Source organism: Entelurus aequoreus, linkage group LG10, assembly GCF_033978785.1.
Source record: "Entelurus aequoreus isolate RoL-2023_Sb linkage group LG10, RoL_Eaeq_v1.1, whole genome shotgun sequence".
NCBI lineage: Eukaryota > Metazoa > Chordata > Actinopteri > Syngnathiformes > Syngnathidae > Entelurus > Entelurus aequoreus.
The window spans coordinates 74,643,777-74,655,938 of NC_084740.1; the positions used below are offsets into that span (position 1 = coordinate 74,643,777).

The 12,162-nt window shown below is 32.0% G+C and overlaps 1 protein-coding gene and 1 long non-coding RNA gene across 6 annotated transcripts in view; both read left to right on the forward strand.

Annotated features, from left to right (window-relative positions):
* ndp (norrin cystine knot growth factor NDP) overlaps nt 1-3,303 on the forward strand; it is an 86,779-nt gene extending 83,476 nt beyond the window's left edge. For all 5 annotated transcript variants that reach the window (XM_062061671.1, XM_062061670.1, XM_062061673.1 and 2 more), the window contains one exon: nt 2,280-3,303. In XM_062061671.1, coding sequence (XP_061917655.1) covers nt 2,280-2,504 — 225 coding nt within the window. In that variant the 3' untranslated portion in view covers nt 2,505-3,303. The remainder of the gene's footprint in view (nt 1-2,279) is intronic.
* Nucleotides 3,304-5,297: 1,994 nt separating this feature from the next.
* LOC133658108 (uncharacterized) lies at nt 5,298-8,738 on the forward strand. Its single transcript, XR_009827398.1, has 3 exons — nt 5,298-5,333; nt 7,159-7,232; nt 7,304-8,738. It is a non-coding gene; the product is annotated as an uncharacterized LOC133658108 (long non-coding RNA).
* The last annotated feature ends 3,424 nt before the right edge of the window (nt 8,739-12,162 follow it).

Here is a 12,162-nt window from a genome sequence, read left to right on the forward strand (position 1 = left end):
TGCGGCATGAAACAAACAGCATAAACTATGGCGTGGAACAAACACAAAACTGTGGCATGAAACAAACAGTATAAACTATGGCGTGGAACAAACACAAAACTGTGGCATGAAACAAACAGCATAAACTTTGGCGTGGAACAAACACAATACTGTGGCATGAAACAAACAGCATAAACTATGGCTTGGAACAAACACGAAACTGTGGCATGAAACAAACAGCATAAACTATGGCTTGGAACAAACCGAAAACTGTGGCATGAAATAAACAGTATAAACTATGGCATGGAACAAACACGAAACTGTGGCATGAAACAAACAGCATAAACTATGGCGTGGAACAAACACGAAACTGTGGCAGGAAATAAACCCGACTTACGTGGACACGGCATGAATCGAACAATGACGCCAGGCTGACTGACTGGCAAAGGCAGGCTTAAATAATGCCTCTGATTAGTGCTCGCGAAGCAGGTGAGCGGGCGAACACTAATCAGAGCCAGGTGGAAATAATAAGTAACCATGGTAACTAGGGCTGGGAATCTTTGGGTGTCCCACGATTCGAATCGAAATCGATTCTTGGGGTCACGATTCGATTCAGAATCGATTTTTTTTTTTTCAATTCAACACGATTCTCGATTCAAAAACGATTTTTTTATTTTATTTTTATTTTTATTTTTAATGAAAACAATACACAACAACACCATAATAATGCAATACAATTTCAAAACAAAACCCGACCCAGCAACATTCAGAATAGCAAAAAACAGAGCAATTGAGGAGACACAAACATGACACGGAACAATCTAAAAGTAGTGAGACAAAAATGAATATTATCAACAACAGTATCAATATTAGTAACAATTTCAACATAGCAGTGATTAAAAATCCCTCATTGACATTATCATTGAAAACATTAATTTAAAAAAAAAATACAAAAAATGAACAATAGTGTCACAGTGGCTTACACTTGCATCGCATCTCATAAACTAAATGTCTAATGATAATGTCAATGAGGGATTTTTAATCACTGCTATGTTGAAATTGTAACTAATATTGATACTGTTGTTGATACTATTCATTTTTGTTTCACTACTTTTAGATTGTTCCGTGTAGAGATGTCCGATAATATCGGCCTGTGGATATTATCGGCCGATATATGCGTTAAAATGTAATATCGGAAATTATCGGTATCGTTTTTTTAATTATCGGTATCGTTTTTTTGTTTTGTTTTTTTTTGTTTTGTTTTAATTAAATCCACATAAAAAACACAATATACACTTACAATTAGTGCACCAAGCCAAAAAACCTCCCTCCCCCATTTACACTCATTCACACAAAAGGGTTGTTTCTTTCTGTTATTAATATTCTGCTTCCTACATTATATATCAATATATATCAATACAGTCTGCAAGGGATACAGTCCGTAAGCACACATGATTGTGCGTGCTGCTGCTCCACTAATAGTACTAACCTTTAACAGTTAATTTTACTCATTTTCATTCATTACTAGTTTCTATGTGACTGTTTTTATATTGTTGTACTTTCTTTTTTATTCAAGAAAATGTTTTTAATTTATTTATCTTATTTTACTCATTTTTAAAAAAAGTACCTTATGTTCACCATACCTGGTTGTCCAAATTAGGCATAATAATGTGTTAAATCCACGACTGTATATATCGGTTGATATCGGTATCGGTAATTAAAGAGTTGGACAATATCGGGATATCGGATATCGGCAAAAAGCCATTATTGGACATCCCTAGTTCCGTGTCATGTTTGTGTCTCCTCTCAATTGCTCTGTTTATTGCAGTTCTGAGTGTTGCTGGGTCGGGTTTGGTTTTGGAATAGGATTGCATTGTTATGGTATTGCTGTGTATTGTTTTGTTGGATTGATTAATTAAAAAAAAAAATTAAAAAAAATTAAAAAAATCTATTTTTTTAAAAATGAGAATCGATTCTGAATTGCACAACGTGAGAATCGCGATTCGAATTCGAATCGATTTTTTCCCACACCCCTAATGGTAACCAAACTCAGAGATGTCACAAACAGGAACTAAAAGAGTCCAAAGCTAACAGAAAATAACAAAAACACGGATCATGACACTAGAATATCAATGCCAAAAGTTTTAACTCATATAAAATTGTTAGTTTTTTTACTCGCCAATTGTTGGGCGTGAGTAAAAAACGTGTGTTTTTGTTTGTATTTCCGCCGCACAGCACTCAAGCAAAGCGTCTTTGCAACGTTGACACCTTGCTTCTCGTCGACATCTTTCTCCTTCCAGATGGTTCTGCTGGCGCGGTGCGAGGGCCACTGCAGCTGGACCACGCGCTCCGACCCGCTCATCTCCTTCAGCTCGGTGCTGAAGCAGCCCTTCAAGAGCACCTGCTCCTGCTGCCGGCCGCACACCTCCAAGCTCAAGGCGGTGCGGCTGCGCTGCGCCGGCGGCACACGCATCACCGCCACCTACAGATACATCCTGGCCTGCAACTGCGAGGAGTGCAGCTAAAGCTAAGCTCATTCTCCGCCGCGTAGAACCATTTTTTTTCCCCTTCTTAACCCGACATGTGCCGGATGTTTACCGGAGCACACCTGCACCGCCTCCCTCTCTCGCCCAGTAACATTTGACACGCTCCTCCGCAGGGTTTTTTTTGGCGAGGTGGTCAGGTGGACTATAAAAAGATGGCGGCGGTGGCGTCAGACCGTGTGAGGCGTTTCTTCAATGTGGTCTATTTGAATCTCCTGTAATATCACGCTGGATTTATGCAAGCTTCTCTCGCTCTCTCTCTGGGAGGAAACTTTTCTAGTCCTCCTCCAAGAATAACACAATCTCACACTGACTCACTGGCACCCCCGGGGTCAAATCTTGGAGCCATCACGTGAAGTCACGGCCGGTTTATTCTGTCCATTGTGGTGTTCTCCCTTCATTAAAGTACACATTTTGTCAACGCAAACTAAGGATTTAGCTCATATTTGATTTGGATTAATTTTACAATATTAATTCATCTCCTTTCCACTTCCAGTCATCCAACGTTTCAGTACTGAACTACTAAGGCCATTACAGGCTCTTTGACGCCCTCTGCCGGACAGTTGTGTAATACACACCACCATGTTATTTTCTGATGAAGTGCAAAAAAAAACAACCTTAACTTCTCAAAAAGTTTTGTTTTGTACGAGTTGGTTTTATGGCAGTAAGACAGCACAGACATCTTAAATACATCACTATTAGAGTTACATACGTATAACTAGTCCCTTTGTGGGATAAATTTAGCAATTTAACTAATAATGTATTAGTTATTTATGGTTATTGTTATTTAGTAAGTGTGCAGTTACTAACTAGTCCCTTTGTGAGATACTTTTAGCAATTTAACTAATAATCTATTAGCTATTTATGGTTATTGTTATTTAGAATTTGTGCAGTTACTAACTAGTCCCTTTGTGAGATACATTTAGCAATTTAACTAATAATGTATTAGTTATTTATGGTTAGTGTTATTTAGAATTTGTGCAGTTACTAACTAGTCCCTTTTTATTTTTAAGTAGCATTTTTAATGTCACTTAAATTTAAAAAAATGTAAGTTTGGTAAAAAACTGAATACATCCTAAATAGATAAACATAATTCATCATTTGTGATTCTTTTTCTTTTTAGTTAAAACAGAAGAGCATTTTTAAAAATGTATATTTTTAATGTGACTTAAAACATTTTGTTTTATTGCTGTGACTATATCATTATTTTAAAGGGCCCAAAATATATAATAAATAGATAGATGACTAGAATGATAAAATGTATTAATTAGAATGTTTATAAGTTTTTTTAATTTAATATGTTATATCATTATTTAGTGTCTGACTATCTAGAAAGTCTAAATGTGTATTTTCATATAATTTAATTGTACTGTATAGAAATATGTGTGTATATATATATATATATGGATATATATATATATATATATATACTGTATATGAATATATGTACATACATATATTCATATACGTGTGTGTGTATATATACATATATATATATATATATATATGTACTGTATATGTACATATATATACTGTATATATATGTATATATATGTATGTATAATATATATATATATATATATATATATATATATATACTGTATATGAATATATGTACATACATATATTCATATACGTGTGTGTGTGTATATATACATATATATATATATATATATATATATATATATATATATATATATATATATATATATATATATATATATATATATATATATGTACTGTATATGTACATATATATATACTGTATATATATGTATGTATAATATATATAAATATATATATATATATATATATATATATATATATATATATATATATGTACATATATATATATATATGTACATATATGTACATATATGTACATATATGTGTGAGTGTGTGTATGTATGTATGTATATATATATGCATATATGTACAATAAAATGTGTGTGTGTGTGTGTGTGTGTGTGTATATTTCCCTCATGAACAATTTATTTATCTTATCGTGTCCATATATCCATATATTTATATTTATGTGTGTGTATCTGTATGTACATATATATATATATATATATATATATATATATATATATATATATATATATATATATATATATATATATATATATATATATATATATATATATACTGTATATGAATATATGTACATACATATATTCATATACGTGTGTGTGTGTATATATACATATATATATATATATATATATATATATATGTACTGTATATGTACATATATATATATATATACTGTATATATATATGTATATATATGTATGTATAATATATATATATATATATATATATATTTATATATATATATATATATATATGTATATATATATATATATGTACATATATGTACATATATGTACATATATGTGTGAGTGTGTGTATGTATGTATGTATATATATGCATATATGTACAATAAAATGTGTGTGTGTGTGTGTGTATATTTCCCTCATGAACAATTTATTTATCTTATCGTGTCCATACATCCATATATTTATATTTATGTGTGTGTATCTGTATGTACATATATATGCATATATATGCATTTATGTACATATACTGTGTGTGTGTGTGTGTGTGTGTGTGTGTGTGTGTGTATATTTATATATGTATATATATTTCCCCCCATGACCAATTTATTCATCTTATGACCTTTTTTGAACGTATTCATTCTAGAAGCATCTGTCAATATCAGCCATCAAGAGGAAACACGGTGGGCGGGATCAATCATCTGATTGGTTGAACAGCAAAGTAATACATGATTATTTATCTCATACCAGGTCGGTATTTTTTACCCACAAATGCATTGTTTTCTTAGTTTGTTAGCTAATACCACCACAAATATGTTGATATATGTTCATTTAAAAAACCCGTTTTCGGCTTTTTAGGGCCAGACTAGAGCAGTAACTAAATGTCAACTTGTCAGATAGCTAGCTTGTTTGGAGTCAAATTAGCAACCCAGCTAGTTACGCTAACACAAGAAATAATTAATTCATTATTTATGGTTGGCGTTATTTAGGATTTGTTATTGCAGTTACTAACTAGTCCCTTTAGGAGATAAATGTAGCTCATAATGAAGTAGTTATTTTATGGTTAGTGTTATTTAGAATTTGTGCAGTTACTAACTAGTCCCTTTGTGAGATACATTTAGCAATTTAACTAATAATCTATTAGCTATTTATGGTTATTGTTATTTAGAATGTGTGCAGTTACTAACTAGTCCCTTTGTGAGATACATTTAGCAATTTAACTAATCATTTATTACTTATTTATGGTTAATGTTATTTAGAAATTGTGCAGTTACTAACTAGTCCCTTTGTGAGATAAATTTAGCAATTTAACTAATAATGTATTAGTTATTTATTGTTAGTGTTATTTAGAATATGTGAAGTTACTAACTAGTCCCTTTGTGAGATACATTTAACAATTTAACTAATAATGTGTTAGCTATTTATGGTTAGTGTTATTTAGAATTTGTGCAGTTATTAACTAGTCCTTTTGTGATATAAATTTAGCAATTTAACTAATAATGTATTAGCTATTTATGGTTAGTGTTATTTAGAATTTTTGCAGTTACTAACTAGTCTCTTTATGAGATCAATTTAGCTATCTAGCCATAATAGGCCTTCTACCTGCTCACCACATTTTATTTTATGGTAAATTTAGCAATTTAACTAATAGTCTATTAGTTATTTATGGTTAATGTTATTTAGAAATTGTGCAGTTACTAACTAGTCCATTTGTGAGATAAATTTAGCAATTTAACTAATAATCTATTAGTTATTTATGGTTAGTGTTATTTAGAATGTGTGCAGTTACTAACTAGTCCATTTGTGAGATACATTTAGCAATTTAACTAATAATCTATTAGTTATTTATGGTTAATGTTATTTAGAAATTGTGCAGTTACTAACTAGTCCCTTTGTGAGATAAATTTAGCAATTTAACTAATAATGTATTAGTTATTTATGTTTAGTTTTATTTAGAATGTGTGCAGTTACTAACTAGTCTCTTTGTGAGATAAATTTAGCAATTTAACTAATAGTTTATTAGCTATTTATTGTAAGTGTTATTTAGAATTTGTGCAGTTACTAACTAGTCCCTTTGTGAGATAAATTTAGCAATTTAACTAATAGTTTATTAGCTATTTATGGTTAGTGTTATTTAGAATGTGTGCAGTTACTAACTAGTCCCTTTGTGAGATAAATTTAGCAATTTAACTAATAATGTATTAGTTATTTATGGTTATTGTTATTTAGAATGTGTGCAGTTACTAACTAGTCCCTTTGTGAGATAAATTTAGCAATTTAACTAATAATGTATTAGCTATTTATGGTTAGTGTTATTTACAATTTGTGCAGTTACTAACTAGTCTCTTTATGAGATAAATGTAGCTATCTAGCCATAATAGGCCTTCTACCTGCTCACCACATTTTATTTTATGGAAATAAATCAAATGATAAATACGATATGCTGGACTATTTATTGTGTACTCATTAGTGACTATATGGTTGTCGTAATATACGAGCTAATCCCTAAACTACTAACTTCTTAATCCTTTTAGCCTCCCAACGCTGACGTCAATATGTTTTATGATTATTACAGCATTTTCATGACCAATAGACATGAGTCATGTTCTGGAAGGAATATTTCTACTTCAATGATGTCAGCTGACTGTGGTGAGTAGTATTGCATCATTTTGTTTTTACTCCAAGTATCATATTTGATTTCCTTCCTGCTTTTTTTGCAGCGTGACTGTGGGATGTGCAAGCGTGAGGCCTTTTCTAGCTCATTCCATAAATGGGATCAAATGAGGATTAGGATTAACGCCATCGGTGGTCATATTAACGCACGACTAGGGGGTCTCTTCATTTTTAATAGATGCATGAATGCTGTCACAGCTCATTATTGTATGTACGAAAACACATGAATTATTTTTAGAAAATTTGCTGATTTGACAGCACATTTTTTTTATTGTAAGAAACTTGCACATTTGGGTTCAAGGCATGTCATACCATCCTCAACCACAAGAGGGTATCAAAACATCTTAAAGCCACAAAAAAAGAGATTTCAATTGTATCTTTTTTTTACCTGGAAGTGTTTTCTAAATAGTAAATTAAGTTAATTTAAGATAAAGTTCTCACTTCATCCAATTTATTAATTAAGTTTATTACAATTAAAAAAAATAAAAAATAGTTGTAGCCAATTATTACACAATGATGCTAATCATAATTATGATAATATTAAGTAGTGATTTAAAATTGAAATAATGCATATCAAATATTATGGAAAAGCAATATAAACCTTAATGAAATTTCACAGAAAAAGTCAATATTGTTTTTTTTTAACCTGCTTTCACGTAATTGTATTAATTTCATCTAAATATTAAATATTATGTTTAACCAACAATTACCTAAACTTTGTCCAAATAACGCATTGATCCAACAACCACTTTTGTTTGATGTCCAACCTCCGACGACAAAGCTACGAACAATGGGAGACCGGGCTTTCTGCTCCGCCGCTCCCAGTCTGTGGAATGCTCTCCCTGACCACCTGAGGGCACCACAGACTGTGGATGCTTTTAAAAAAGGCTTAAAAGCCCTTTTTTTTTAAAAAAGAGGAAAAAAAGCCTTTTTTTAGATACATGCATACTAGTTATAGCTATTTGGCTGTTCTAGTTTTTATTTTTATTTATTTATTTATTATCTTTTTATTTATTTATTTTAATACACTGTAGCACTTTGAGATTGTTTACTCAATATAAAGTGTTTTTTTTTACAAATAAAATCTATTATTATTATTTCCCCCAAAAATGTTTAATATGAGCAGTGTATCTCCAATCCATGACATTTTCCCAAATATTTAATAATAAAAATTAATATTAGGTTGACTTAATTGTGCTGATTTCATCATATAGGAACAGCAATATATTAGATATTTACATTATAGTTTGATTGATTTCATTATATTATTGTAATACAAATTAAATACAAAGTTGACAAAAATTAATATTAAATAATAGTCCAAATCTTGTTAATGTAACAAAATATTTTAATTTATTCTTTTTAATAGAATCAAAAAATTTAAAAGTTGTTTTTATTTGTGTTCTCCTGCATAAATATGACAAATGAATTAACAATTTTTTAAATATTGTGTTGACCCAACGTTATTTTAATTGAAATGAAAACCTCCCGTTAGTGATAGTATACAACTATAATATATATATATATATTTTTTTTTTTGTTTGTTTGTTTTTTTTTAATTTGGGGATTTAATGTATTCATATAAAAAAAATGTTTTGTGTTCCTGCATTAAAATGACAATTTAAAAAATATTGTGTTGACCGAACTTTTAATTCAGGGGTGTCAAACTCATTTTAGATGGGGGGGCACATGGAGAAAAATCTACCCCCAAGTGGGCCGGACTGGTAAAATCACGGCACGATAACTTAAAAATAAAGACAACTTCAGATTGTTTTCTTTGTTTAAAAATAGAACAAACACATTCTGAAAATGTACACATTTTTTACACTTACATGTTGCAGTTAATAGTATTCTATCTTTATTTGTCGTTATTTATACTTTCTGAATACATTGTGTGATAATGTTCATCAGTCAACTCATTGGTGTTCATTTTCAATCTATCAAGATAAAAAAAATTATATCAAAATCAAATTACAGTACGTTATTTATGTAGTTTGATCATTTTCCTCGACTGGTGCACTAACATCATGTGGTTTATTTTGTACATATGTAGCATCATCTACAAAGATACAAAGGATTGCTGTAGCGACATCTAGTGGACACATTTAGAACAGCTGTTTATTTCATTCATGCTCAGTGGCCTAGTGGTTAGAGCAGACCTGGGCATTATAAGGCCAATCACAAATTACAAAATACATTTTTAAAAAGTATCTATGTCGAGTGTGCAATACAACGGTGCTGCTTTTGTTTTGAAAAGCGTTATTTGTATTACTTCCGTGTGGACGTATGCTCGTGCGCGATTGTGAGTGAATGTGAACAGCGGCAATCACAAATTACAAAATAAATTTTAAAAAAACATCTATGTCGTGCGTGCAATACAACTGTGCTGCTTTTATTTTGAAAAGTGTTATTTATGGGCGTATGTCCGTGTGTAACCTGTGAGTGAAGGTGCACAGCGACAAGTGATGCACGGTTACCCCCGAGACGTTAAAAAGAGAAAAGTTGATGAGGAATGGCGTGTTTTCAACAAGACATGGACTGCCAAGTATTTCTTTACAGAAATTAAAGGTAAAGCCGTGTGCTTAATTTGTGGTACACATGTTGCTGTGTTTAAAGAATATAATTTGAATCGCCACTACACGACGAAGCACGAGGAAAAATACTCTGATGAAGAGCGTGCAAGGGAGACTGATGCGTTGATGGTAAAACTGCAAACCCAACAAGGACTTTTTGCCTTATTTCACACCCCCAGAGATGCAGCTGTCAGGACAAGTTTCGTCATTTCTCACAAAATTGCCAGAAAAAGTAAGGCGTTTTCTGACGGAGAGTTTATTAAGGAGTGCTTATTGGACTCTGTTGCGCTGATATGCCCGGAGAAGAGGGGCGCATTTGAGAACGTGTCACTCTCCCGACGCACTGTAACGAGGCGGGTTGAGACCTTCGCTGGAAACTTGGAGCTTCAGCCGGAGAACAGAACGGCCGACTTTGACTGTTTTTTGCTGGCTTTGGATGAGAGCTGCGATGTACGTGACACCGCCCAGCTGCTCATCTTCTTACGTGGGATAACTGCAGACTTTCAAATCACGGAGGAGCTGGCAGCCATGCAGTCAATTAAAGGGACAATCACAGGTAATGACTTGTTCACATAGGTAAATGCGTGTTTGGACATGTTAGGACTGAAATGGGACAAGCTGGCAGGTGTGACAACAGATGGTTGTCCAAATCTGACGGGGAAAAATGTTGGACTTTTAAAGAGGATGCAGGATAAAGTGACAGATATGGTCATTTTTGCATTGTATTATACACCAGGAAGTGTTGTGTAAGACAGTGTTAAAAATAAAACCATCAAAAGCAATCTGCTTTTGTATAAAGTTAAGTTAGGTCAAATTTAATTATTTTTATTATTATTATTATTTATCTTACGGTATATCATAAATAATTACAGCAAAATTTAATTGAAATATTGTCGATGTGGCCCTCCAGCCGTGCTCGGGTTGCTCATTGCGGCCCCCCGGTAAAAATTAATTGCCCACCCCTGGGTTAGAATGTCCGCCCTGATATCGGTAGGTCGTGAGTTCAAACCCCGGCCGAGTCATACCAAAGACTTTAAAAATGGGAGCCATAACCTCCCTGCTTGGCACTCAGCATCAAGGGTTGGAATTGGGGGTTAAATCACCAATAAATGACTCCCGGGCGCAGCCACCATTGCTGCTCACTGCTCCCCTCACCTCCCAGGGTGATGGGTCGAATGCAGAGATTAATTTCGCCACACCTAGTGTGTGTGTGTGACAATCATTGGTACTTTAACTTAATTAGTTATTTATGGTTAGTGTTATTTAGAATGTGTGCAGTTACTAACTAGTCCCTTTGTGAGATACATTTAGCAATTTAACTAATAATGTGTTAGCTATTTATGGTTAGTGTTATTTAGAATTTGTGCAGTTACTAACTAGTCCCTTTGTGAGATACATTTAGCAATGTAACTAATAATGTATTAGTTATTTATGGTTATTGTTATTTAGAATGTGTGCAGTTACTAACTAGTCCCTTTGTGAGATACATTATGCAATTTAACTAATAATTTGTTAGCTATTTATGGTTAGTGTTATTTAGAATGTGTGCAGTTACTAACTAGTCCCTTTGTGAGATACGTTTTGCAATTGAACTAATAATGTATTAGTTATTTATGGTTAGTGTTATTTAGAATGTGTGCAGTTACTAACTAGTGCCTTTGTGAGATACATTTAGCAATTTAACTAATAATGTGTTAGCTATTTATGGTTAGTGTTATTTAGAATTTGTGCAGTTACTAACTAGTCCCTTTGTGAGATAAATTTAGCAATTTAACTAATAATGTGTTAGCTATTTATGGTTAGTGTTATTTAGAATTTGTGCAGTTACTAACTAGTCCCTTTGTGAGATACATTATGCAATTTAACTAATAATGTATTAGCTATTTATGGTTAGTGTTATTTAGAATTTGTGCAGTTACTAACTAGTCCCTTTGTGAGATACATTATGCAATTTAACTAATAATGTGTTAGCTATTTATGGTTAGTGTTATTTAGAATTTGTGCAGTTACTAACTAGTCCCTTTGTGACATACATTATGCAATTTAACTAATAATGTATTAGCTATTTATGGTTATAGTTATTTAGAATTTGTGCAGTTACTAACTAGTCCCTTTGTGAGATAAATTTAGCAATTTAACTAATAATGTGTTAGCTATTTATGGTTAGTGTTATTTAGAATTTGTGCAGTTACTAACTAGTCCCTTTGTGAGATACATTATGCAATTTAACTAATAATGTGTTAGCTATTTATGGTTAGTGTTATTTAGAATGTGTGCAGTTACTAACTAGTCCCTTTGTGAGATAAATGTAGCAATTTAACTAATAATGTATT